The sequence below is a fragment of the Strigops habroptila genome, chromosome 1 (assembly GCF_004027225.2).
Source record: "Strigops habroptila isolate Jane chromosome 1, bStrHab1.2.pri, whole genome shotgun sequence".
Lineage (NCBI taxonomy): Eukaryota > Metazoa > Chordata > Aves > Psittaciformes > Psittacidae > Strigops > Strigops habroptila.
In genome coordinates this window covers 24,055,954-24,081,489 of record NC_044277.2, presented here as the reverse complement: position 1 = coordinate 24,081,489, position 25,536 = coordinate 24,055,954, and the positions used below count along the sequence as shown (strand labels likewise).

At 44.1% G+C, this 25,536-nt stretch overlaps 1 protein-coding gene across 2 annotated transcripts in view; it reads right to left on the bottom strand.

Annotated features, from left to right (window-relative positions):
* The window catches only part of CDH17 (cadherin 17), a 40,543-nt gene that overhangs the window by 13,180 nt on the left and 1,827 nt on the right, over positions 1–25,536 (bottom strand). The window contains exons 1-10 of one of the 2 annotated variants that reach the window (XM_030508027.1): positions 19,174–19,275; positions 17,314–17,383; positions 14,437–14,535; positions 13,643–13,780; positions 11,958–12,096; positions 11,479–11,637; positions 10,591–10,790; positions 8,770–8,901; positions 7,742–7,892; positions 6,885–7,100 (exon numbers count right to left, since the gene is read on the bottom strand). In XM_030508027.1, the coding sequence (XP_030363887.1) occupies positions 6,885–7,100; positions 7,742–7,892; positions 8,770–8,901; positions 10,591–10,790; positions 11,479–11,637; positions 11,958–12,096; positions 13,643–13,780; positions 14,437–14,535; positions 17,314–17,358 (1,279 nt within the window). In that variant the 5' untranslated portion in view covers positions 17,359–17,383; positions 19,174–19,275. Of the gene's footprint in view, positions 1–6,884; positions 7,101–7,741; positions 7,893–8,769; positions 8,902–10,590; positions 10,791–11,478; positions 11,638–11,957; positions 12,097–13,642; positions 13,781–14,436; positions 14,536–17,313; positions 17,384–19,173; positions 19,276–25,536 lie in introns of those variants that run through there. The other variant, XM_030508038.1, reaches the window with a different exon arrangement.

Here is a 25,536-nt window from a genome sequence, read left to right as displayed (position 1 = left end):
ACTATACATTGGGAGGTATATAATGAAATATTTTAGCAATTGCATATCTTTTTTTTCTCCTCGGGGGGTAAACTTATGAAGGAAGCATTCTCTTTCACCCCCCGTTCCCCCACCAGCCTATTTGCAACAGCAATTGAGAGTTCTGAAGGTTTTAGATGGCCTTTGAGTACCCTTGAAACCTGCCTGCTGATTGTGCTGGGGATCAGCATGTTGGCAAACATACGGAGTGTGTTTTACCCACGGCCATCCCGTCCTAGGAACATCCTATTTCGTTTAATGTCAAAAATTCAGCAGTATCAGGTTCGAATCTGGTCTAGGGTTAGACGACGATATAGGAGGACCACCAGGAGATTTTCCCTGAGGCTGGACAGTTATGAGTGGCAGGGTGTGTGGGATAGTATGGGCAAGTACCTAGGCCAGTGGGCCCCTCCAGTGCTTTGGAACTTCACCACTGAACAAGTGCAACATCCGGAAAAACTAGTAAAACACTTAAACGAGGTGTGTTGTCGTCCTGGTTATACCAGAGAGGGACAAATTTTGGCAACGTGCTGGGGCTTGGCCTATGCCTACAGAGCCCTGCTCAACACTATCCAGCACCTTCAAAGGGAAAAAAATGTCTCTGGATCTGATGGCAAAGCAACAGACAACGCAGCTATGCCAACTACAAGCACAGCAGCTACTCAGACCCTGACCACAACAGTCAACACAGCTACTCCAAGTACAGCAGCTACATCAACCCCAGTGACAAGCACAACAGCTACTCAAACCCTGACCACAACAGACAACGCAACTACTCCAACTTCAAATACAGCAGTTACACCAACCCCAGCGACAAGCACAACAGCTACTCAAACCCCGACAGCAACAGACAATGTGGCTACTCCAAGCACTGCAGCCACACCAACCCCAGTGACAAGCACAGTAGCTACTCAAACCCCGACAGCAACAGACAATATATCTACTCCAAGCACCGCAGCTACACCAACCCCAGTGACATGCACAGTAGCTATTCAAACCCCGACAGCAACAGACAATATGGCTACTCCAAGCACTGCAGCTACACCAACCCCAGTGACAAGCACAGTAGCTACTCAAACCCCGACAGCAACAGATAATGCAGCTGTTGGTGTTACTCAACTCCCAAGCACAACAGCTGCACCAACCCCAGCAATAGACATTGCAACCACTCCAATCCTAGTGGCAGACACTGCAGCCACTCCAACCACAGTGACAAACACTGCAGCTAAATCAAATGTCCAGTTTGTGACAATGTCTGTTGCCCCTGTAAGCAAAAGCAGACGAAAGGCACAAAGAGCAACCCGCGAAGTGAAGAAAGATGAAGACCCAGTGCCATTACTATATGCAACAGCACCTGAACAAGAGTTACTACTACGTGGGTCAGAGGAAGAGGAAGAAGAAGAAGAGGTCACTTCTCGACCCCGGACCTCAGCCGAACTGCGGAATATGCGAAAAGATTTCACCCGTCTTCCAGGGGAGCACATTGTCACCTGGTTGCTCCGGTGCTGGGACAATGGGGCCGACGGTCATGAACTAGAAGGTAGGGAAGCCAAGCAGCTGGGATCACTTGCTAAGGAAGGAGGAATTGACAAAGCGATTGCAAGAGAGAAGCGAGCCCTCAGTCTTTGGAGGCGGCTCCTGGCAGCTGTGAAGGAAAGGTTTCCCTACAAAGATGATATTACGAATCGCTCAGCCAACTGGACCACGATAGAGAAAGGCATCCAGTCCCTGAGGGAATCAGCCATTATAGAGATGATCTATCGTAGGCCGGATTCCAGGAACACATCTGTAGACCCAGATGAAGTCGAATGTACACGACCCATGTGGCGGAAACTTACACGGAGTGTGCCATCATCATATGCCCACACATTGGCATCAATGACCTGGAATGACGGAGTATCACCAACAGTGGATTTCCTGATTCGTCAACTCCGAGAGTTCGAAGACAATCTCACCCCTTCCATCATTTCAGCTGTGGAAAAACTGTCCCAGGAGTTCAAACAATTGAGAGACGATTTATCCGATCTATCCAGCTCTCCACGCGTACCAACCCATGTCTCAGCTATCAACAGAAGGCGCCCTACTGCTCGAGAAAGAAAATATACGAGGTACACGCCACGGGCCACCCTATGGTTTTACCTGCGGGATCATGGAGAAGACATGAGAAAGTGGGATGGAAAACCTACTTCAGCTCTGGAGCAACGGGTGCGTGAACTGAAGAGGAGAACAATGGTCAAGGATGATCCTCCCAGGAAAGCTGCTGCTCCAGCCTCTGGCGAGCAGTTTCCCAGATGGAGCGAAAGAGCTGATTTTACTCCAGCTCCTGTGATAAGGAATACTAATCCCTTTCTACAAGACAGAAGTGGAGAATTTTGTGATCACTATTAGAGGGGCCCTGCCTCCAGCCAGGTGGACGAGAGGGATAATCGGGTTTACTGGACTGTGTGGATCAGATGGCCTGGCACATCAGTCCCACAGAAGTATAAGGCTCTAGTAGATACCGGTGCACAGTGTACTCTGATGCCATCAAGGTATCAAGGGGTGAAACCCATTTCTATTTCTGGAGTGACAGGAGGATCCCAAGCGTTAACTATGCTGGAAGCTGAAATCAGCCTGACTGGGAGGAAGTGGCAAAAGCACCCCATTGTAACTGGTCCAGGGGCTCCAGGCATCCTTGGCATAGACTATCTCAGGAGAGGGTATTTCAAAGACCCAAAAGGGTATAGATGGGCTTTTGGTATCGCTGCCTTGGAGACAGAGGAAATTAAGCAGCTGTCCACCTTACCCGGTCTCTCAGAGGATCCTTCTGTTGTGGGGTTGCTGAAGGTCAAAGAACAACAAGTGCCAATTGCGACCACAACAGTGCACCGGCGGCAACATCGCACCAACCGAGACTCCTTGATTCCCATCCATAAGCTGATCCGCAGACTGGAGAGCCAAGGAGTGATCAGCAGGACCCGCTCACCCTTTAATAGCCCCATATGGCCAGTGCAAAAGTCTAATGGAGAGTGGAGATTAACAGTAGACTATCGTGGCCTGAACGAAGTCACACCACCATTGAGTGCTGCCGTACCGGACATGTTAGAACTTCAGTATGAACTGGAGTCAAAGGCAGCCAAGTGGTATGCCACAATTGACATTGCCAATGCATTTTTCTCAATCCCTTTGGCAGCAGAATGCAGGCCACAGTTTGCTTTCACTTGGAGGGGCGTCCAGTACACTTGGAACCGACTGCCCCAGGGGTGGAAACACAGCCCTACCATCTGCCATGGATTGATCCAGACTGCACTGGAACAGGGGCAAGCTCCAGAACACCTGCAATACATTGATGACATCATCGTGTGGGGTGAGACAGCGGAAGAAGTTTTTGAGAAAGGGAGGAAAATAATCCAAATCCTGCTGAAGGCCGGTTTTGCCATAAAACGGAATAAGGTCAAGGGACCTGCACAGGAGATTCAATTTTTGGGAATAAAATGGCAAGATGGATGCCGCCAGATCCCCACAGACGTGATCAACAAGATAACAGCAATGTCTCCACCAACTAACAAGAAAGAAACACAAGCTTTCTTAGGTGTTGTGGGGTTCTGGAGAATGCACATCCCAAATTACAGTCTGATTGTAAGCCCTCTCTACCACGTGACCCGGAAGAAGAATGATTTCAAATGGGGCCCTGAGCAACAACAAGCCTTTGAACAAATTAAACGAGAAATAGTTCATGCAGTAGCCCTTGGACCAGTCCGGGCCGGGCCAGATGTGAAAAATGTGCTCTATACCGCAGCTGGGGAGAATGGTCCTACCTGGAGCCTCTGGCAGAAAGCTCCAGGGGAGACTCGAGGTCGACCCCTTGGCTTTTGGAGTCGGGGATATAAAGGATCCGAGGCCAGCTACACTCCCACTGAAAAAGAGATACTGGCAGCCTATGAAGGGGTTCGAGCTGCCTCAGAAGTGATTGGAACTGAAGCGCAGCTCCTCCTGGCACCCCGGTTGCCTGTGCTGGGCTGGATGTTCAAAGGCAGGGTCTCCTCTACACATCATGCAACTGATGCTACATGGAGTAAGTGGGCCGCACTAATTACACAACGAGCTCGAATAGGAAATCCCAGTCGTCCAGGAATTCTAGAAGTCATCATGGACTGGCCAGAGGGCAAAGATTTTGGGATGTCACCAGAAGAAGAGGTGATGCGTGCTGAAGAGGCCCCACCATATAATGAACTGTCAGAGAGTGAAAAGCAATATGCCTTGTTTACTGATGGGTCCTGCCATATTGTGGGAAAGCATCGGAGATGGAAGGCAGCTGTGTGGAGTCCCCTGCGACAAGTTGCAGAAACTGCTGAGGGAGAGGGTGAATCGAGTCAATTTGCAGAGGTGAAAGCCATCCAGCTGGCCTTGGACATTGCTTAACGAGAAAAATGGCCAGTACTTTATCTCTATACTGACTCATGGATGGTGGCAAATGCCCTGTGGGGGTGGTTGCAGCAATGGAAGCAGAGCAACTGGCAACACAGAAGTAAACCCATCTGGGCTGCTGCATTGTGGCAAGATATCGCTGCTCGGGTGCAGAACCTGGTGGTGAAGGTACGCCACGTAGATGCTCATGTACCCAAGAGTCGGGCCACTGAGGAACACCAGAATAACCAGCAAGTGGATAAAGCTGCTAAGATTAAAGTGGCTCAGATGGACTTGGATTGGCAACATAAGGGTGAATTATTTTTAGCCCGGTGGGCCCATGACACCTCAGGCCATCAAGGCAGAGATGCAACATATAGATGGGCTCGTGATCAAGGGGTGGACTTAACGATGGACACTATTGCCCAGGTTATTCACGAATGTGAAACATGTGCTGCAATTAAGCAAGCCAAGCGGTTAAAGCCTCTCTGGTATGGAGGACGATGGCTGAAGTACAAATATGGGGAGGCCTGGCAGATTGACTATATCACACTCCCACCAACCCGCCAGGGCAAGCGCTATGTGCTTACCATGGTGGAAGCAACCACCGGCTGGCTGGAAACATACGCTGTGTCCCATGCCACTGCCCGGAACACTATCCTGGGCCTTGAGAAACAAGTCTTGTGGCGACACGGCACCCCAGAGAGAATTGAGTCAGACAATGGGACTCATTTCCGGAACAACCTCATAGACACTTGGGCCAAAGAGCATGGCATTGAGTGGGTATACCACATCCCCTACCATGCACCAGCCTCTGGGAAAATCGAACGGTACAATGGGCTGTTAAAAACTACACTGAGAGCAATGGGTGGTGGGACTTTCAAACACTGGGATACACATTTACCAAAAGCCACCTGGTTGGTCAACAGTAGGGGATCTGCCAACAGGGCTGGCCCAGCCCAATCAGAACTTTTACGTACTGTAGAGGGGGATAAAGTTCCTGTGGTGCACATAAAGAATTTGTTGGGGAAGACAGTCTGGGTTATTCCTGCTTCAGGTAAAGGCAAACCCACTCGTGGGGTTGCTTTTGCTCAGGGACCTGGATATACTTGGTGGGTAATGCGGGAAGATGGGGAAGTCCGATGTGTACCTCAAGGGGATTTGATTTTGGGGGAAAACAGCCAATGAACTCAATTGTACGCTGTTGCCTGCTCTATAACACTTTTATAGCCCACCAGCTAGATATCTTCAGGTCACCAGCCATTGACCCTGACTTCCCTCCGATCATCACCTCAACAAAGAATGAATTTTGAGGAAACCAGACGAGCTCAGCAGTGACCAGATGAGTTTGGCGGTATCATCAGCAGGCAACAACCCAACACTATGTACCGTCCCTCCTGCCCTGAAAGACTATTACAAGAGATGGAGCCTGACATCATGGACTGGATGAGTTCAGCAATTTTACAGGGATTGGTCCATGGACTAGGGAACGATATCTTTCTCTGTGTGTGGGTGTGGGTGTATATATATGTGTATATATGGGACAGGGGTGATGGTGTGCTGAGAGATGTGGGATCTGAGCATGACGTGAATGGTATGGAATAAGGGGTGGATACTGTCCTGGGTTCAGCTATAGCAGTCATTTTTCTCCTGCTTAGTAGCTGGTGCAGTGCTGTGTTTTTTTAACTTTCAGCCTGGGAACAACGCTGATAACACCGATGTTTTTAGTTGTTGCTAAATAATGTTTATTCCAACCAAGGACTTTCTCAGTCTCATGCTTTGCCAGGGAGGAGGGGAAGCCGGGCGGAAGCAGAGACAGGACACCTGACCCAAACTGGCCAAAGGGGTATTCCATACCACTGCACGTCATGCCCAGTATATAAACCGGGGGGAGTTACCCGGAAGGCCCAGATCACTGCTCGGGTCGGGCTGGGTATCGGTCGGCGGGTGGTGAGCAATTGTATCCTCTCCCCTTGTTATTTCACTAATCGTTATTATCATTGGTGGTAGCAGTAGTGGTTTTGTGTTATACCTTAGTTGCAGGACTGCTCTTATCTCAACCCGTGGGAGTTACATTCTTCCCATTCTCCTCCCCATCCCTCCGGGAGCGGGGGGAGGAAGAAGGGGGGGGGGGGGAGTGAGCGAGCGGCTGTGTGGTTCTGAGTTACCGGCTGGGCTCAAACCACGACAACCACGATCATGATCTCTTCAACTTTTTTTCCTTGTGGAAGGAAATCTCTTACTGGAGTACTTGTTAACAAGCTTCCCAATTTAGCCACACTCTGCCCTGGAGCTGGTTTCCTTCCATACTTGTATTATGAATCATGATTAACCTCCCTGCATCTCGAGAACAAGGCAGTACCATGCCAGGGCAAGCCAGCTCTCAGTGCTGCTGCCTGCCCAATGAATCCTCCAGGTCTCCTCCCATCCCGTGATACTGAACACAATTATTCCAATGTATAACACAAGGCATTACATACCTGCATCTGTCACCAGCACCTTCAAGGAATAGTTGGGTGCAATGCGCTTGTTTAATGAATGGCCAGTTAACTGCAAAATCCCAGTGTCTTGCTGAATAAGGAACAGATTACTTGCAGGAACATTAGGAACCTGACTTTCAATTTTGAATTGCAGGCGAGAATTAAGGGTATCCTCCTCATCCCTGTCCGTAGCTAAGATGGTGCCAATATTGCTTCCTGTGGCAGAGAAGAGACCAGACTCAGTCAGAATGCAGTGGTCCTATTCCTCCACAGGTGTACGCACTGACAACAGTGATATCAATGCAAAGAGTAGAGGGGCAATAAAAATAAAACTGCATGGAAAACACTGCAAAGGACAAAACTGTTTGACTTCTGGGAGATTTTGCTTTAGCATCCCAACCAGCTGTTTTGGGCTTGGGGCAGTCCAAAAGGACTGGGCCATGTGTTTTGACCAGCAGAAGTGATTCTAACAACAGATACTTCAGCCTTGAAACCAGAAAACTGATGTGAAGACTTTGGGACAGATTATATTATATTAGTAATAAAAGGGGTGTTTTTCTTTTTACATTCTATGCAGTTGTCCAAAACTGTGGTTGTGGGAAAACGCAATTTTATGTTTTAAATGGAACAGCATTTTTTAAGTAGGGATTTTGGGTCTGCCTTTCTCAGGTTATTGAAATCCTTTCCACATGAATTTTTGAAATGAAAATAACAAGGCTATTTGCACAGGAAAACATTCACCTAGGAGAGCTACATTTTACTCTTTGGGATCAAAATTTCTAGCTTTATATGCACCCAGCTGGAAAAAAATAATAGGACTAGAAGGATGCATAAATGAGAAGAAGCTGTTTTCTTACCTCCACCTTCATTTTCTTGAACTTCAATTACAGTGAGGGCCTGCTGGCACACAGGGGGACTGTCATTAATGTCTTCCACCACAACATGAATTTTCAGAGGCTTGTCCACGAGTTCTCCCTTGTTATCTTTTGTGACCACAAAGAAATTATACTGCAATAAGAATATTGAGATTAGATGTTTTGAATGTCCAGTGTGACAATATTTTGCATTTAAATGTGTAACTATGGAGTGCTCCATGCAAATGAAGTATTTTTTCATATGTTTGTTCAGTATTTTCACTCTGTTTAATTCAGAACTCTTCCACCATTCCTTAGTGCCTGAGGTCTGAGTTCTCAGAAGAATTTTAAAGTCCTGAATACTTCACTGCACTTTGAACTTGCTCTCACAAAAATACAAGAAAAGCAATAATATCTCATTTTTGTCACTTTGCAAATTCATCTGTCACATACAGAGATAGGATTCCTCCAACATATCTGATCCCATATCTGGGCCTATTCTGTGCCTCAAGTAACAAAAGGGGACAGAGGGATTTCTGTCTAAAAGGCTGCCAGATGGGTTTACTTCACAGTTGCAACTGAAAGCTAAACTCTGCTTCTGCTGTGGAAAGATCCCTGAGGCCTCTGGGATCTGGAATAGATATTAAACAACCAAATCTCCAGGCCTTCCAAATGCCATTGCCTACCTCTTGCTCATGCATCTACAATCCTGCAATGGTTGGTCTGTATTGTACATTATACATACACTGTGGGCAGTGATTTCTACTGCCAGATGCGTGGAGAAATGTTGTAGGGTACCAAACTGAAGGCTGTTTACAGTGTAGTAGATGAATGTTCTCTCATATCTATCAAGTCATTCCCAAAGAGAAATGACAGGAAACAAAGATTTTATTTCTTCCCCACCCTAACACTCCCCCTAACCCCCACCCCCCCCGGCCTTTCTAGTGAGCTTTCTTGTATTTACTCCCACACCAATAAACAGCTTCCTCCTGTGGTCTCTCCCATTGGTGAGGTTTTATGTGTTTACTTACAGTATCCTCTTCTTCCCTGTCCAGTGGTTCGGTCACGTAAATAACTCCACTCTGATCGATAGAAAATGGGAGCCTGGGCAGCTTTTCTTTTTCAAAAATGTCATAAATTACATCTTGCTCGTTTGAGTGCACCTAAAACCACAAAAATAAGCCAGGGTAGGAAGTCAGAAGTGTAGACTGAGATTTAACAAAGATCGTTTCTGGAGCACAAACAGAAAAGATTGCATTCCTGTTAGCTTCATAAACCAGAAAATTAACAGTTTGATAGTCTCTTGGAATGAGCTGCAGAAAACCAGACTGATAATCCACCTCTGTTCTCTGAATTGTTGTGTTGAATCCACTTTACCTCAGTTTCTCCAGCTGTCCAGATGGGTTACCACACTTATCTTTTTATGGAAGGGTTTTGGGATGTGGAGCTAAATGGTGATACATGAGAAAAAAAGCATTATATATATTTGAATGTCTTGAAACTAATTTATTTCGTCTCCTTACACTGTCTATTCCTGCCTGTTGTTTTGGTTTACCAAATTCAGAGATGTGGAACAACAAAACTAATACCCACTGCCTATTTGCACAAATGTGTCTGCATGCTCTTTATATGGATCAAAGTCTGTGATGAAGTATCTTTAGTGGGGTTTTTCAGATTTAAAATGAAATGCAGTAAGCAGACTTATAAATTAATGAAGGAGTCAGTACTACTGGGGTTTTTATATATACGCTATATATCAGGAACTGCGTTTCATTTTCCCCTATGCAGAATCCACGTGTCATTGACTGCCACTGGAAATTTATACACAAGTGACCTCAGAATAGAAGCACCGTTGCATATCAGTTTTTCTTTCACCTGTTTTCCCTCTGCACTTCCTCAGACTGTCGCTGAGGCCAATGGGAATAGCATTGAGTCAATTACTTTTGCAAACAGGATCCGAGGAATCCTGCCATGTCCAAGGAACATTTGGGTGTCAGTGCCAAGGCATTTTTCAAAGTCAAACATTTCTGAAAGGCTGCTGGCTCATTAGTTGATAATTGCCAATGTACGTACATTGCTATCGGTCTGCAGTTATCAGCAAAGTGTTTTGCATTTGCACTGTGAAAAGAGGAATACCGTGGGAATGCAGGATGCTGAAGGACAACATCAGTCCTGCTGAGGTACTTTTGATATAGTAGGTGTGCTGTGTCACACCAAACTGGTCACAGCAGAACTTCCTTGGTCCAGGGTTGCAGTGGAAACGGACCCCAGCCAGACTCTTCTATGGATGGAAGAAGCTAACCTCTAAATTACCTTCAACAGGTTACCTCTTGGTTTCTTAAAGCCTGGAGGGCCCGTGGTGTTAGAGTGAGGCTGGAAGTGCTCAAAGAATCCCATTGGGAGAGAAGAATGGCATCTCCAGAGAGGGTCCCAACTGTCTGGAAGCTCCCTTGGGGTGTCTCAAGAGCTTCATCTTTCATATTGTGCCAGATAGCCTTGTAAAACACCCTTTTCTTCCAGTCATTACACTGTAACAAAATTCTCCAAGCGTTTCCTCTATCTATGGGATATTTTCACACACAGGCAGTGCTAACAGCCTCTCCAAACTGAAGGGCAAAGCCCAGTCACTCTAATGTTTATATTGACTGTATTCAAACTATTAACTTTCACACTAACAATAATTTAATGAGACTAACTAAATATCATTCCCAAAGGATACCATATAAAAAAATAACAGGGAGGTACCAAAGTTTTTCTGAAGAGCCTGGTGAGGACACTGTGACAGTCAGCTGTGGAAAAAACAACTCCATGGCACCAAGGAGAGGTACAGGGATCATGGTCAAGGGCCCTACCTGGCTGATGTTGACAGGGTGGGCCTGGGTTGAGTTTTCTTGGATGTGAATGGTGGAAGGAGCTTTCCACAAGCTCTCCTTCACAGTGATGATCACATCGGTGCTGCTGGTGAAAGCATTTGTTGTCGTCCCTGCCATGTCCTTCACAGTGACAACAAGCGTGAAGGTGTCCTGCTTTTGAGGATCTAAGTAATAAGAGCCTAGAGACAGAGCAAACAGCCAAGTGAAATGAAGCACGGGCTGTGGAGATATTTCATCTGTCCATTGCGCTATAAACACTGTGTTTCTACATGCATTATGCTTCCTCATCTGCTCCAGACTCACTCCTTAGATGGGCCTCTGTGCCAAATCTTAGCAAGCCATTTCCTCTGGCTTTTCTGCACAATGCAGCACAGCATCATGTGGACATAATTGTATGAGGCATCTGTGCTGTGGTCTCACGTTGTGCAGATGCATCACTGAACATCCCTCACTCCAGTTAGGCACTCCTATTCAGCCCAGCAGAAGGCACAGGGGTTTTAAATCATTGCAGTTCAGTTGGGATCATGTGGCCAGCTGAGTTTTCTCTGCATTTTTCATGTTACTGCTTTTGGGTTTCTATATTTCAAGGAAGAGAATTAATCCCAAGACATGGCTCAGTGTAGTCCTGAGGACCAGAGGATCTGCTTCTCTTCTCAATGTTCTTTTAGATCCCGATCTCCATTTCTGCTAACTTCCCTTGAGTTTGGTGGGACGCAAAGTTCCCCCAGAACCAGGGCCTCAGTGGAGTATGTCCTGCTGACTACATTTATTCAGAGTTTAACATGAGATCTGTGCTGTTGTTTTGCTCCTATGTACACCCAGGAACTCATGCTTGCTTTTTTGACAAACAAAAATCTTTTTACATACCCGTTCTACTTGGTGAGATTGCTCCAGTTACATTATTGATCTGGAAAAGCATTTCTGAATAAGGATTGGGAAAATGATGAAGAATGCTGTACACCAGCTGTGCATGGAGAGTGGTAGGATCATCACGGTCAGTGGCGTGGACGTACATGAAGGGCTTGCCTGTTTGGATTAGAGAAGAAACAGTGGTAAGAGAAGACTGAAACTTCAACATGTAGTCCACCCAAGCAGAGCTCTCAACCTAGGAAGGCAGCTTATGGGGAGATGCTGTTCTTTAATAATGCATCTCTCGTGGTAAGCAACGCTTGTGTATAGAGGTTACATTGCCTGTATACCATCCCACAGGTAGCCTCTTCACCAGATCTGCTTAGTATTTTCCCAGTAGTTGTGAAGACCAGTTGATGACGGTGTCAGGAAATGTAGTTAAACTTAATCTACCTAGCTTCCCATTAACTATAATATTTAATTATTATGACAACTACCTGGGCGGGAGTTCTGCCTCACTACTCCAGTATACTTTGTCTGGTCAAATTCTGGTGGGTTGTCATTGATATCCTCCACATATATGGTAACAGCATATGGACCTTTCACTGTGTTTCCCTCTTCATCCAGACTTTCCACCTTGATTTGAAAAAAAAAAAAAAAAGAACAGCAAAGAAATATTTTCATGCAGATAAGTTAAATGACATAAATGAACATCAGGATATCAAATGCTAAGTCATTCTTACTGTGGTGCAAATCTGGTGAGAGTCATCATTGGGTGGCTCCATTTACAAGGTATATACCATGGTATAGCTCACTGATAGTGATTTTCCAGAGTATATAATGCCAACAGAACAAAATAACCTGCTCCTACTTCTGATGACACTTTTCCCACTTCCAGTCTCAGCAGACTACTTGTATTCTTGAACAGCCTTAGACTACATGCTTTCTTTAAATAGAAATAGATACTTTCTAAAGAACAAGGAGAAAACCCAACATGACACAGCAGACTCAAGTATCCTATTGTAAATACCAACTAGAAAAACAGACTGATCTAAGGGTTTGTAAAGAAAACTTAATTCTTAGTTCTAATTGCATTTTTTTCCAAACAATTTGACTTCTTATTTTCTATCCTTCTTTGACCTTAAAGCACCAAGTATATATTATGTCTGTCAGAATTAATTTTGTTTGCATATGATAGAACAAATTATGATTATTTATGTCTATTATTTTGCCTGTTATTGGAAAATGTGGTTATTATGCCTACCCAAGTATCATTTTTCAATTCTGTCATTACTTGTCTGTAAAGGATTCCCATGTTTAGGGTAATAACTTCTGGGGCTAGAAAATTGTCCTCTCTAATTCCAATCCAAGGGTGCTTTAAAGCTGAGAACATGAAACCATTAAACCTGAAGTGCTAGACTTTAGAAAGATAGCTAAGGCTGGCTAAAACATCATAATGTTCTTTGTCCAGATACTGATCCTCGCACAATCATCTCCTTTTCAGTTGCTTGTGCCTCAGAATAAGACAATACCATTTTTGACACAGAATAAGAGCACAACAGTACACTGAGACCAAAAGATCACCTCCCCACTGTCCCACTCCCAACAGTGTCTACAATGAGACCCTTATGAAAAGAGCGTAACAGCAGGACAAGCACAGAATGCTTTTTGATCTAATAGCCTCTGAGATATGCCAAATAAGCTTTCTGCTGTTATCTAACAGAGGTTAGATCTGTGCCTCTGTGTCTTTCACTCACACCATTTGTCACTAAATAGATTATAATCTTCCTAAATAGATTATAATAGTTAATTTTCCCATTCCAGACATGGAATTCACCCAATCAGTCTTCAAGGTTAACAAGCGAATCTCATTCATGGGGCCAGATTTCACTTCCAGTCAAGTGTCCTCCTCATATTGGGAGACCTAAAGTATTGGTGTTGGCATCATGGTAATTTCTGTTTTCTCAAGAAAACCTTCCTGTGCTAAGGAGCATTTTCCTGCAATAGTTTCAGAACTATAAAACCATGCGTCATTCAGCAAAGCTCAACACTAAAAATGAAAAAGCTGCCTGTAAACATAGGAAAGAATTTGCAATTTCAACAGTTTACCATTAATTTCAGGTTTACCAAAAAAGGGTGAATATGAATAGCCCTCTCTTCCTATTTTTCACTGAGTTTTTACCTGCAGCCTGTGCACTGCTTTGGTCTCCCAGTCCAGAGACCCATTGAGGTACAGGACGCCTGTCTTTGGCACAATGTCAATTATTCCATCTTTTTCACCAGTTGCTCTGAAACTCATAGCAGGTGGCTCAGATGTGAACTAGAATGAGGAAAAACCAGGGAAAAATCATGCTTTTTTTCAGCATTTTCACCATAATCAAAACAATTTCATGCTTTTGTGTCTTTTAAAATCTATTGCCAACAGCGTGCTTGGCTAAGGGAATGATATTCCAGGAGTCTGCTCAAACAAATCTGCTCTTTTCTGATCCTCAGCAGAGAAGTTTTCACATTATTTCCTGAATACCGCAGGAAATCCCAACTGTGGTTTCCTTCCAAAGCAAACGTCTGCTTAGGACAGGGCTTTGTCTGAGCATGGGAGTGGAAAAAAATGACACACATGCTCCATTTGCCTGGGAGCTGGATCTGTCCTTCTGTGGCTATGGCTTTGGGAAGAAAACCTCAGAGCTGAAGGAAAATGATGACACAAGTTACATGGAAACCCATTCTCTAGGAATGCTGGTTTTATTAATCCCTGTCTTAGGATATCGTCTCAAAATGTGTTTGAGAGAAGAGGTTGTCTGATGTTTTTTGCATGCAGACTCTTGAATTCCCAGATAGAGGAAGTCAAAGTTAATTTCAGAACCTCTCGGGGGACTGTTCTTCCCACCAGCACAGATGACAACACTGCCCGTAAGGTCACTGTGTGCAAACTATGGGGGTTTTGGCTGGGCTGGCTACCAAGAGACACTTGATTACCTGGTAAATGAAGCGCACTGCACCTCCTTCTGGAACAGAGAAATTCATGTCCTTTAGAGGCCCAGTCACATGCAGGTCCCCCAAATTCTGGCACATTGCCTGTGAGAGAGAGAGAAAGAGATGGAGGAAAGCAGCTGAGGGATGTTCGCTGTCACCACACACAAACATCAGGTCTCCGTCAACTGAACCTCTTGCAAGTTACTTTGCTGTAGTACAATGGAGGAGACTCTTACTGGTTTGCACTGAACATCTCTGGGTTCTGCAGTGTACATCCGTTTTTAAAAGCAGTATTATTTATTAATCAATTTGGAAACAAACATTTGGGCCCTGCCCTTTTCTGACCACTACATAATTAAATGAGATTTGATCTACCTTCAAGAGCAAACAGAAGCACCGAAGAGCTGAATGTAGACTGAGAGCAAGACGAAATTCATAAAAACATTTCTGGGCCACCTCTGAGACCCCAGCAGGACCAATCACATCCCATTCAGGAGCCACATATAGCCCCATGGCCACAAGTGTTTTGGGAGACCCAACAGAACATCTGGGGATGGGAAAGAAGTGGGGCTGCACCCCTTGTAATTTCCTGAGTAAATCCAAACCTTTTTTGTAAGGGAAAAAGGTGGACCTCCCAGAGTCCCCTACAACCCCAGCACCCTTGGGGCCACGCCATCTAGGAGAGCTGCTTGAGCCCTGTGCCTTCACATCAGCTGTATGTGAGTGCAAACCACAGCCAGAGCAAACATGTCCTGCTGATCTTTGGCTTCTACCTTGTGGCAAAAGTGCCTTGCAAGTCTCCTTGGCCCCGGTTTTCTTCCTAATGGCTGGCAATGCCTTCACATGGTGTTTTTTCTGGTAAATTTTTTATAAGTTTTATGTGAGTTTTACAACCACCCTCTCCCTAGTGCTCAAAGACCTCCTCACACAGTCCTGCCCTAACATTTCAGTGCTGTTCTTATTTTCAAACAAAAAAAGCAAAGCAAAAATCAGCCTCCCAGAGCAGCCCTTGCACACAAGACAATTCATCCTGTGGGTCAGATAAACTAGCTGTTGCTCCAAAAGCAAGAATAAACTCCCCTGAATGCCTACCCTTCTCCTCCTGTCACCAGGGTCTTATTAACACTGAGGAGCTGCCTGCCAGAACTAGGGCTCCATCATTTGGCTACACAGGTAAAATTCCCTTTCTTCTGGAGTAAAAGCTACTTTATTTTGCTTTATGGATTTGGAGTGCCATTGCCACCCTGTCTATCACCCCATGGAGCTGAGCTCTGGGAGTGCATGTTCTCTGCTGCATGACTTTTCCCCTGGATTTGGTTCTATTGCTGCTGGGACAGCTACTCAGCCTCTAACAGAAAAGCACAGTCTACATATTACCAAGGGAAAACTTAATTCTGTCTATGACAAAAACATAGCTGAGTTCAGCACGATTTACTGCTCTGCTGTAAATCGTAAAGCACTGCTCTGTGTGTGTGTGTCACAAGTCATGTTTGAATAACACCAAATTCTGCTTAATAATAGCCAAAGATGCTGCCCTCCTCGCCTACAAGGATTTGTGCCTCTTCTTGCAAACAGGAAAATTAGAATATTGTGAGAGCTGGGGAAGGAGGGGGAGAGATGCTAGTGAACAGCAGTATAAAAATGTCAAAAAAGCCATGTAATAGGTTCACATACCAGAAAAGAATAGTTTACAACTACCCTTTACTATTATTGTTAAATGCTGACTGCTGGCCTCTGCCTGGGACAAGACAGCAGGACCCTAGATCTGACCTGCTGTGGCTGTTCCTGTGTTGCACTGGTGGGCACAACCTGGCTCCTGGAGGTTTTTCCCAGGGCTGTTTTGTGCAGGGCTTTTGCTTGGTCATGGTCCCCGCCGTGGAGGAACAAAGGCTGACGCTATAAAACCCAACGGGTTCAAAGTGCAGGCTGTGAAGCAAATAAGAGATATCTCCTCCTGTGGATTAAAATTACTTTATGTGGACCATAAATATTTCCAAACATATGTCTACAGCATGAATCAATACTCAGGGGCCTGAAGAGGAAACAGGCTTTTCTCCTTGGCCTGTATACAGTTGGCATCCCTTTTGAAGATGGCTGTAATGCCTATGGAGTGGTTTTGTTTGGGGTCAACACTACTATAGGCAGCAGCTTTTGGGAAGGCAGAAAGAGGTGCTCACTACTGCACATCAATCCCACCCCTCAGGGTCTCCATACTCTGAGGCATTTTTTAATAGACTTGAATTTGACTCCTTTTTATATCTTTTCTGTTAATTTCAATTATAAAGTATAAGCCACCACTGTAGCCTTCACAAACATCAATCTATTTAATTTAATAGATGATAACCATAAATAGCACAATTAATACATTTCAGTACCAGAAAATCTTCTGAAAAGGGATTTATACAGGTGGCATACTGAGGATATATAATTAATATGAATGGTTTAAACTATGTGCCATTATATGTCTTAGAATACATTTAATATGTCAGCACATGTATGGATTATAATACAGAACACAATACAGATGTCTTCACTGTTTGGTGATTTGTTGCATTATTTTTAATTCTTTTCTAGCATGAAACCCACTTATTGGAAAAAAAGAAATAGCTAAGGAGGAAGTACAAGGGGCAAAATGGGTAAATATGTGTCTTTTAGGCTTTTTTAGGGTTTTTTCCTAGTGATTGACATCTCTTCTTAACTTTTGGCCACGGGTCACACGTGCCGGGGCTGTACTCCCATACCCGTAGTTACAGCTGCTCTGCTGGAGCACGCTGCCAGCCTGACCTGCAGACTAGGACACTCCACGGATCGAAGCTCAGAGGCTCACAGGTAACCTTTGCCATTTGCTCCCAGATAAACAAAGGAAAAACTGTAACTCACCAAGTGAATGACAAGCAGAAATTGAAGTCCACACAGCTTAAACATACTGGAATAGGCTTTGATTCAGGTCCTGCAAAGAAGAGGTGATTGTAACTTTAACCCCAAAGTGCTGGCCAAATCTATTTGTGAATAAAGGCTACAGCTAAGCCTTCCCGAAGCGGTAGAGAGGGAGCAGGCGAGGAGTTTGCTCCGAAGGACCAGGCACAGCTCTGCCCATAGGAGGTGAGACTGCTGGTGTCCCTGGGCTGGTCGGGAAGGTCATTCCCATCAGGTGTGTCCCCAGTCGTGTAGGTGGTGCCACATGCTGTGAGAGCCTCAAATAGCAGTCACAGGTAGAAAGCAGCACAAAACTTCAAGCTGTGCAACCTCCCTGCTGCAATGATGCTATGTCACGCAAGCCCCATTTTCATTTCTGCTTTATTGAAGGCAACAACACGTTCTCAGAAAACACTATAACCACAAGAAGACAAAGGTCTTGCAAGGGCCACCCTGAAGCCTCTATCTTCTGGTTACAGAAAACAACTGTTCAGTGCAGCCTTGCAGAGGCAGAGGAAGCTGGAGGTGTCTGCACTCTTAAAAAACATGGTTAGTGGAAATGAAACTTCCAAGTCCAAGGAGCACTGCCTGCCTCAAATGTCAAAAAAATGCTGAGCACACGCTGCCATGACTTGTGTTACATCCTTCTGGAAACTAGACAGGCTGTTCAAAACTGAAATCCTGCTTTCCCACTACTTCTAGATTTTAACAAAAAGGAGGAAGCCGGTTCTGGAAATAGGTAAAGCTGATGTACAGTGCTGCCATCTTCAGTGGTGCTTCATGTTGTGCGGCTCACACCTACAGATATCCTTCAGCTACCACAGCTCTGTCCCATGGAGGATCCCAAGGAGAAGATGGCACTGTGGAAGCAGTGTAGAGGCACAGCTCCCTCCAGATACCTTCTTGCTTGGCCTTCCCATCATACTTTTCCCCCTCTCCCTCCTTTTCCTCCTTGTTGAGGAAATCAACAGCTGACCAAAAAGGGGACCCATAAGTGTAGAAACTGCTGCCCATACCGTTGTTTTCTCCAGCATTCGTTTTAGGATGTGACACAGGATTTTATCTTGCAAATCCCATTCTGAGCAGGGTCTTATAGTGTGTGCAATTACACCCTTTGAAATTACTGGGCTCTTTCCTTGGGCTGGAGCTAGCTGCATGAACACAGGAAGAAGATAAAATGACGCTCCTTTGAAACAAGAACTGATCATGAAAATCAACAAATGTGTCAGGAAACTAGGGCTGAAGGTGAACCCGCGGTAGCTGCCTGGCAGTGATGCCTGCTGAGCAGTTCCCTCACTGCCCTGCCTGCAGCCATTGGAGCTGGAGCCTGGCACTGGCAGTACAGAGGTCAAGAAGACACTTTGAACATCCTGGGAAGGCACTTTGAACCAACACCATTGCTGATATTTCAGCTAGAGACTTGGCGGAAATTCATTCATTTCCTCCATATTTCTCTGCTCTCCTGCTCCTCGTCTTTTCTGGATACATTGGCCAGTTTCAGCTGCACTTAATAGTAGGGTGGGAGCTTTAAAAATATAACTTCTCATAAATTTGGGGTGGCAGAAGGGACAGAGGACCCAAGACATGTCCTCCCTGAGGGTAAGGCTGCAGTGTGTGCTCAGTAGCTGCGGGCATGGTTTCATCTGCCCCTCTTAGGGAGGCACAGCTGTACATGCCTCTCAAATAGCTGGTGGTGGAGGGACATTAGGGAGGTAAAAGTACTGAGGGAGCCTGGCAATGAGGAAAAAGGCCCCATACGTGCATGGGGTGGTCTGGGGATACCATGGTCTGAATTTAGGAAAAAAACCAAAGAGCAAGACTTACTATGGAGAGGAGAAAATTTAAGGAAGGGACACGTCCGGCCTTAGTGTAGAGGAGAGAAAATGCCGGAAAATGCGCTCCTTCGTGTGCTGCCCAGCTGCGCCGTATCTCCGTCAGGTTTCTCTATCCAGATCTGACTGCAAAACGCAAAAGTGGAAATACAGACTTTTTGTAGGTTATGGGTTTGCATGATAAGTGCCTTCATTGTTCCCTTCTCTTTGAATATAAACATAATTCCCTAACATTGTGCCATTGTGGTGCCTGTTGCCAGGCTGCGATGAGTGGCTTGATCAGCCCTTGAACGTTAATTTTTGGCTGGAAGCTGTTACCAAGTCGCATGAAGCATTGCACTGCCAAGGACCAAAGCCCCAAAATACATACTATTCTATCACTCGGAGTAGAGTTTTGGTGTATATAAATTCACACAAAAGTTTTCAGTAATAGGCAGTTTCAGGATTAGAATAGGACCAGCTTAACTGAAAGCAGCCTGAGATCTGGCTGAGCATCGGAGCCAGATTTTCCCCTTCATTTCTTAGCGTCAGCTCAGTGCTATATCCCTAATAATCCCTCATGGTTCCCCTGCCTGAACAGAAATCTCTAGGATAACCATCATATAAATATTCCAGTGACTTTCAATAATAAACACACAAAGAACAAAGAATACTCCTGGAGGTTAAAAATCAGTAACAATCACAAGCATCTGGTTCCATGAAAAATAAATAAATAAATTAAAAGTTATTTTCTTTAAATGATTTGTTTCAGATGTTCAAATTCAGTAAAAAGAACAGAGAGGAAATTGATCCAAATCAAACACAAACCAGACTCAGCCTTAGCACATCAGTCATCCATTTTACAAGGACAGCTGAGTTCCTAACGCTGCCTGAAAAGCTTCAGCAAAACATTTGCTTCAGGTTTTAAAATCTTCCTGTGAAATGATAGTTAGACCATCCCTTACCTGTAACACGAAAAGCTTATTTTGCTCTAAAAATGCTTCTTTCTTTCAGCTGTGGGAATCACCTTTGTGCAGGTTGGTGGTGTCTGTCTGTGCTTCTCCACGCGGTTTATAGTTCCTCAGACTTACCCTAGAGGTTCAGCCGCTCAAACATTAACAGCATGGAGAATTATTGATTCTTAATGACTAGGTGTGGTATGAAACAGCAGCCGTGTAAGGAAGCAATGTAGCTCTGAGATAGTTTACAGCCTTCAATATTTTTATGTCCTTTGGTATTTTCCTTCTGAATTAATTTTTTTTTTGGTTGCGCTGTGAGAAATGAACATGCGGGGAATGGGTTAGAGCCACACAGGGAAAATTATCCTTTCTGTAGGAGAGGAGGTGGAAAGGAGAAGGTGTGGGCCTCGGGTGGAGATCACATTTGCTACTTGCCTAGTCACAGGGATAATTCATGTTGAGAAGACAAGAATTTGGACATAAATTGTGGCTTGTTTTCACAGCAGATCTGTGCATGGGGAGGACCAAGCCTAGTTATGAGAATAAATCGTCAGTCATCGACTCAGAAAGTTCCAATTCTGCCTGAGCTCTGCAAGAAATTTACTTCAGGTAATTTTGGGCAAATCACTTTATTTTCCCTTTTCCAGATGCTCATTGCATAATGGATGTAATCATTCCTTTCCCCCGTGTGTCATCCTTCATTTCTGTTTAAGGTTTTCAGCCCTTCAAGGGAACCAGCTCTGCTAGTGTCTGCATTATAGCACTTGTAGTAAGGGAAACTGAAATCAACTGTACTGTAAAGGACTATGGTAAAATATGTAATAAATAGAATATATCTGGAAAAAAAACCCAAATTTAAAAAAAAATCATCATCCTTCAAACGTTATGCTTTCTGTCAACTCACTTTTTAATATCATGCTTACTCAGAAGTTTTGAACAGGCATATTTTATTCTCTCATGAAATGTCACTTTTCATCCAGGCTCTAACTTCTGCTCTCAATTTCCCCAGTATGTTAGATTGCTCTTGAACATTGTTAAATTATTTGTGCAGCACATCAATTTCTGAATTATGTATCCAAATAAAGAAGTGTTTAGAATCTATTACAGCTGGAAGGCGTACAGTTCTGGGAAAGGTGAGCTTTCTGTTTGTTTTGACTTATCCCCCAAAATCAGTTTTTGTTTCTCCAGGAAAAACCCTGTGCTTTCAGCATGCTTTCACACACAACTGTTCTCCATTTGCTTATGCATTCAGAGTGATTCAGACTTTCTCAAAGCTGTGTGCTAGCGGTGAGTTATCTTTAGAACACAGCTCAAAACCAACAGTTTCCATAAAAGCATTAGAGCTCATTGTTAATGATTTCAAAGTAAATATAATAAGAAGGAAGGAATTGAACTTTCTTGGAAATATGTTGACTTTAAATGACTTACATGCAGATCAATTGTGTACTAGTTGGGTATGAATGAGGGCTACTTTCAGCATGAAGTATAAAATTCAAAACAGCAAGAATCTATGCTGCAATTACAAACTCATATGTACAAAGCCCTAATGCCATTGTTTTAGCCCTCCCTTACATGATAAGTGCAGAATAACTCAAGTTGTGATGTCAGAAGTCAGAGCCACAAAAACAAGTTAGGCATTTGCCTTTCAAATGCTAGTGTCTCTGCTTGGAAGTTCAATTATTAGGAAGTGCAGTCGGGCAATTGAAATATAAATTCAAGGTACATAATATATTTAACTGAATGCCCATATTTTTTTTAAGTCATGGGAAAAGGTGAGCCTGCTCACCCCCAGTATCTTTCTCCGGCTGAAATAATTTCCCAGCCACAGCAACGGCTTACAGGTTGTAACCACACAGGAAAAAAAAAATCTCCCATGTCAAACACATTACAAAGTCCAGAAGCCCTTAAGGCTTTACAACAGTCATAACATCGTGCCACAGATGAAATCACAAGAAGAAACTCAGCAGTGAGATTGGTGCCTCGAGCCAGCTGTTTCTCAGTAAATCTGATGAAAAGAAGGCAAACCTCCAGGTGTTTATTGTGCGAATCATTGTTTAATGAGTCAGTTTTTCCAGAAACAACTCTTCTCATATCATTAGTCACATCCTTTTCACTCTTCCCATTTATCAGCTTTGTCATTCCTCCCTCTTTCCTTTTTAATTTTTTCTTTCTGTCTTTTTACTTTTACTCCTTGTTTCAATTCACCTGATGTCTCTCTACATCCCTCTTCCACTTCCACAAAACTAACAGGACCTGTCTGACCTCAGCTTCTTTCCCTTTCTGTTTGTTTAGAAAATACTTCTTTTGTGGATCTCTTAGGGCATGATAATTTCACAACATCATCAATATGTGTCAAAAGGAGCCAGCACCAGTGGAGGAAAAAGCAGCATAGAAACATAATGCTTAAAAGAAACAAGCTTCGAGTCATCTAGTTCCTTTACTTCTCCTGAGGCAGAATCAACTACACCTGCAACTTCCCTGTTTGTAAAAAATGCAAACAATGACCACTCCTAGTCTCCATAGGTAATACATTGTGGTACTTTCAGACACCTGCTCGTTCACATTGTTGTCCTACGGACACTGCTAAGTCAGTCTCAACCTTTGCAGATGAGCTGTGCCCTGGGTTCTCCTAGGTGAGACTTTCCAATGCTGCTGAGGACAGGTTCCTACAAACAGTAAATTTCAAATGATACAGCTCTCACCAATGCGCTCATAAAGTATTTTCATGTTATCTTCATTGCATTGGTAGTTCTGATTTTGTTTGTATTTCGCTATGCTATACAATCACCTTTAGTGGTGTAACCTACTTATGACTGTCTTTGTGCTTCCTTATGAATTTGAGAACACTGAAGAGCTCTGATTTAACAAAGTAGTTTATTGTTACAACCCTTCCTAATACTACTTCTTGCGTTGGAACACATTATGCCATTCATTCCATTTATAGAGAGACCTCATCATTCCTGCTAATGCTTTTCTTTGGTTTGTTTCCTATGAAATTCTTCTTATCGATAACTTTATTTTATAGAAATATGCTTTTTTTGAGTCCATTGTATTTTTTTTTTCTTATCCCTCTTTTCCTTTGCAAGGACTGTGGTATCATGATGGTATAATTACCATACACTCTCATCACCTCCATCACCTGTACTCAACACTTCAAAATAAATATATTCATCCCCATCAACATTTCACTTTTTTCCTGGCAGTTCTTTCTGAAGCACTTTACCCTTTCATATAACAGTCCAGTCTCAAATTATTCAGCCAAATTTCTGTGGCTTTCATAAACTTGAGAACAAATTGAGTATTACAGGGCCTCTATTTTGACAGCTTTGCCCTTTCTACTGCTTATACCCCTGCTCATGTTGAGATAATTTATGTTTACACAACAGTGCAAGATGTGGTATTGGAGAAAGGGAACTTGGACAAAAAACGCAAACCAAGAAGATCAGATGAGCACAATTTTGTGAGCAATCATGCAAAACAAGAGGCACCATGGTAAAGGGCGTAAGCATGGGGACGAACTATGTAGGCATGTGTTGGGACAGGAATAAAGCATGGCACTGACTGTTCAGCAAGGTCCCTGCAAAAGAGGGTATACAGATATATTCAGCAGTTCACAGTATTAATTCTTGAAGTCCAGGGCGATGAAGGTATACCACTTGTGCAACCCCGTTCTCCTGCCCACCAGATGCGGCTATCTGACTGGCCCATGTATGCCCATGCCTTGAATGGTGAAAATCTTACTTGAGTCATCCCTGTTCCCAGAAGTTGATATTCAGTTTTCACCTGCTAACTTTAATTCTCAGATGGATCAGTTATCCTGTCTGGGGAAGCAGATAACAGATTACCAGTAGCTCAAGTGAGGTACCTAAAAAAGTTTACAGTGTCTCACAAGCAGAGACTCTCTCTGCTAGCTTTCTTCCTTGGAGCTGTCATTGTGAATTGCCCATCTGCTAGAAGACATGGCCTCTGTCCTTCCTCAGTTAAGCTCACAGGCCATTTCCAACCCCCACTGAAGGACATGCTCCTTCACTGTTGTTGCTGCTCTATGTCTTCTGCATCTTTGTTTGGCTATCCTTGAAGGACTCCATGTCCATTATATTGATGCAATTCTCCTAGCCACTGTTGTGTCTCAGCCTTGCCACCTCCTTCAGCAGCCCTTCACCCACATGGTACTTCATTCTTGGCTTGTGCTGACACTGATACTACCTTATTACACTAATCCCCACCAGGACTGGGGAAGAGAAATCACAGGCTGATTTCATTCACAGGTAGGTGTGGCCACCCTCAAAGCAGGAGGAAGTTCAATCAGCAGCACACCTGACTCTGTTGAAGCAGCACGTCCCCAGTTTTGTTCCCAGAGGATCTCCTTGAAGGCCTTGGTCAGCCCATCCCTGCAGAAATTGCCCACACATGTAGTATTCTTAGCCACAGTCCCCACCTCCCCAGGCACAGATGTCTGACCTCTCCCATCGCACACAGATAGATCCTACTGGCTTGCCTTCTTCATCACTGGCAGAAGAGGCCTGCTGAGAAGTTCCCCTATTTGCTGCCATCAGGTCCTGGCCCCTGTTAGGTGCTGAGCTAATGCTGCTAAACTCCTGGGCTGTTAAACTTGCCCAGGTCAAGATGACAGATTTTAGTTTCCCTTTTCGTCTTGCAAGCAATGACATAATGGAACCAAATGGCTCTTCTGGAATAAACAATGCATATTCTAGAGATTACTGGTGTTTACACCACTTATTACAAGACCTCCAAAGGAGATTAAAACTTGAGCTCCATACTGAAGCAAAGTGAAATTCGCTTTCTTTCAGTGTGCTGGTGTCCTCTAGCTAATTTTCATGACATCTTAGGGTGGCATATGCATTAGAAGTTGTGAACTGCATATTCCAAAATCACATTTTTTTCCTTATAAATGCAGAAGCAGCAGGTTTTTTACCTCTTTGATTCATTACTCAATACATATAAAGACATGTCCACAATTTGCACAGGTCAGAATATATAATACTGTGTCAAAACAACATAGGAAACCCAAGTCTTTCCTCTGCTATAGTCTGTTTAGAAAGCATGATAGCATTATGACATGAAACAACCATCAAGCTGGCAGTCTGACACTCTTTTTCATTTATTCACACATATGTAAATGCAGATGGCCTTAGGACCTGTGAAACAGATGGTCCTAAATCACTTTATCGTCTGGATGTACATACCCACCTGTAGGACACCGAAATAGGCATGCTAAAACAAACTAGTCTCAATGGCTGTTTATCACTGTGATCATAGATTCTGCTGCCTCAACTGCTCCAGATAGCAGTCACTGGATAAAAATCAGAAATAAGCCCAGGAGCAAAGTGCAGATGCCAAGATTCCCCCTTTAAACTGAAGTAGGACTTGAGTGCTCTTCATTTCCCTTCTCTGCT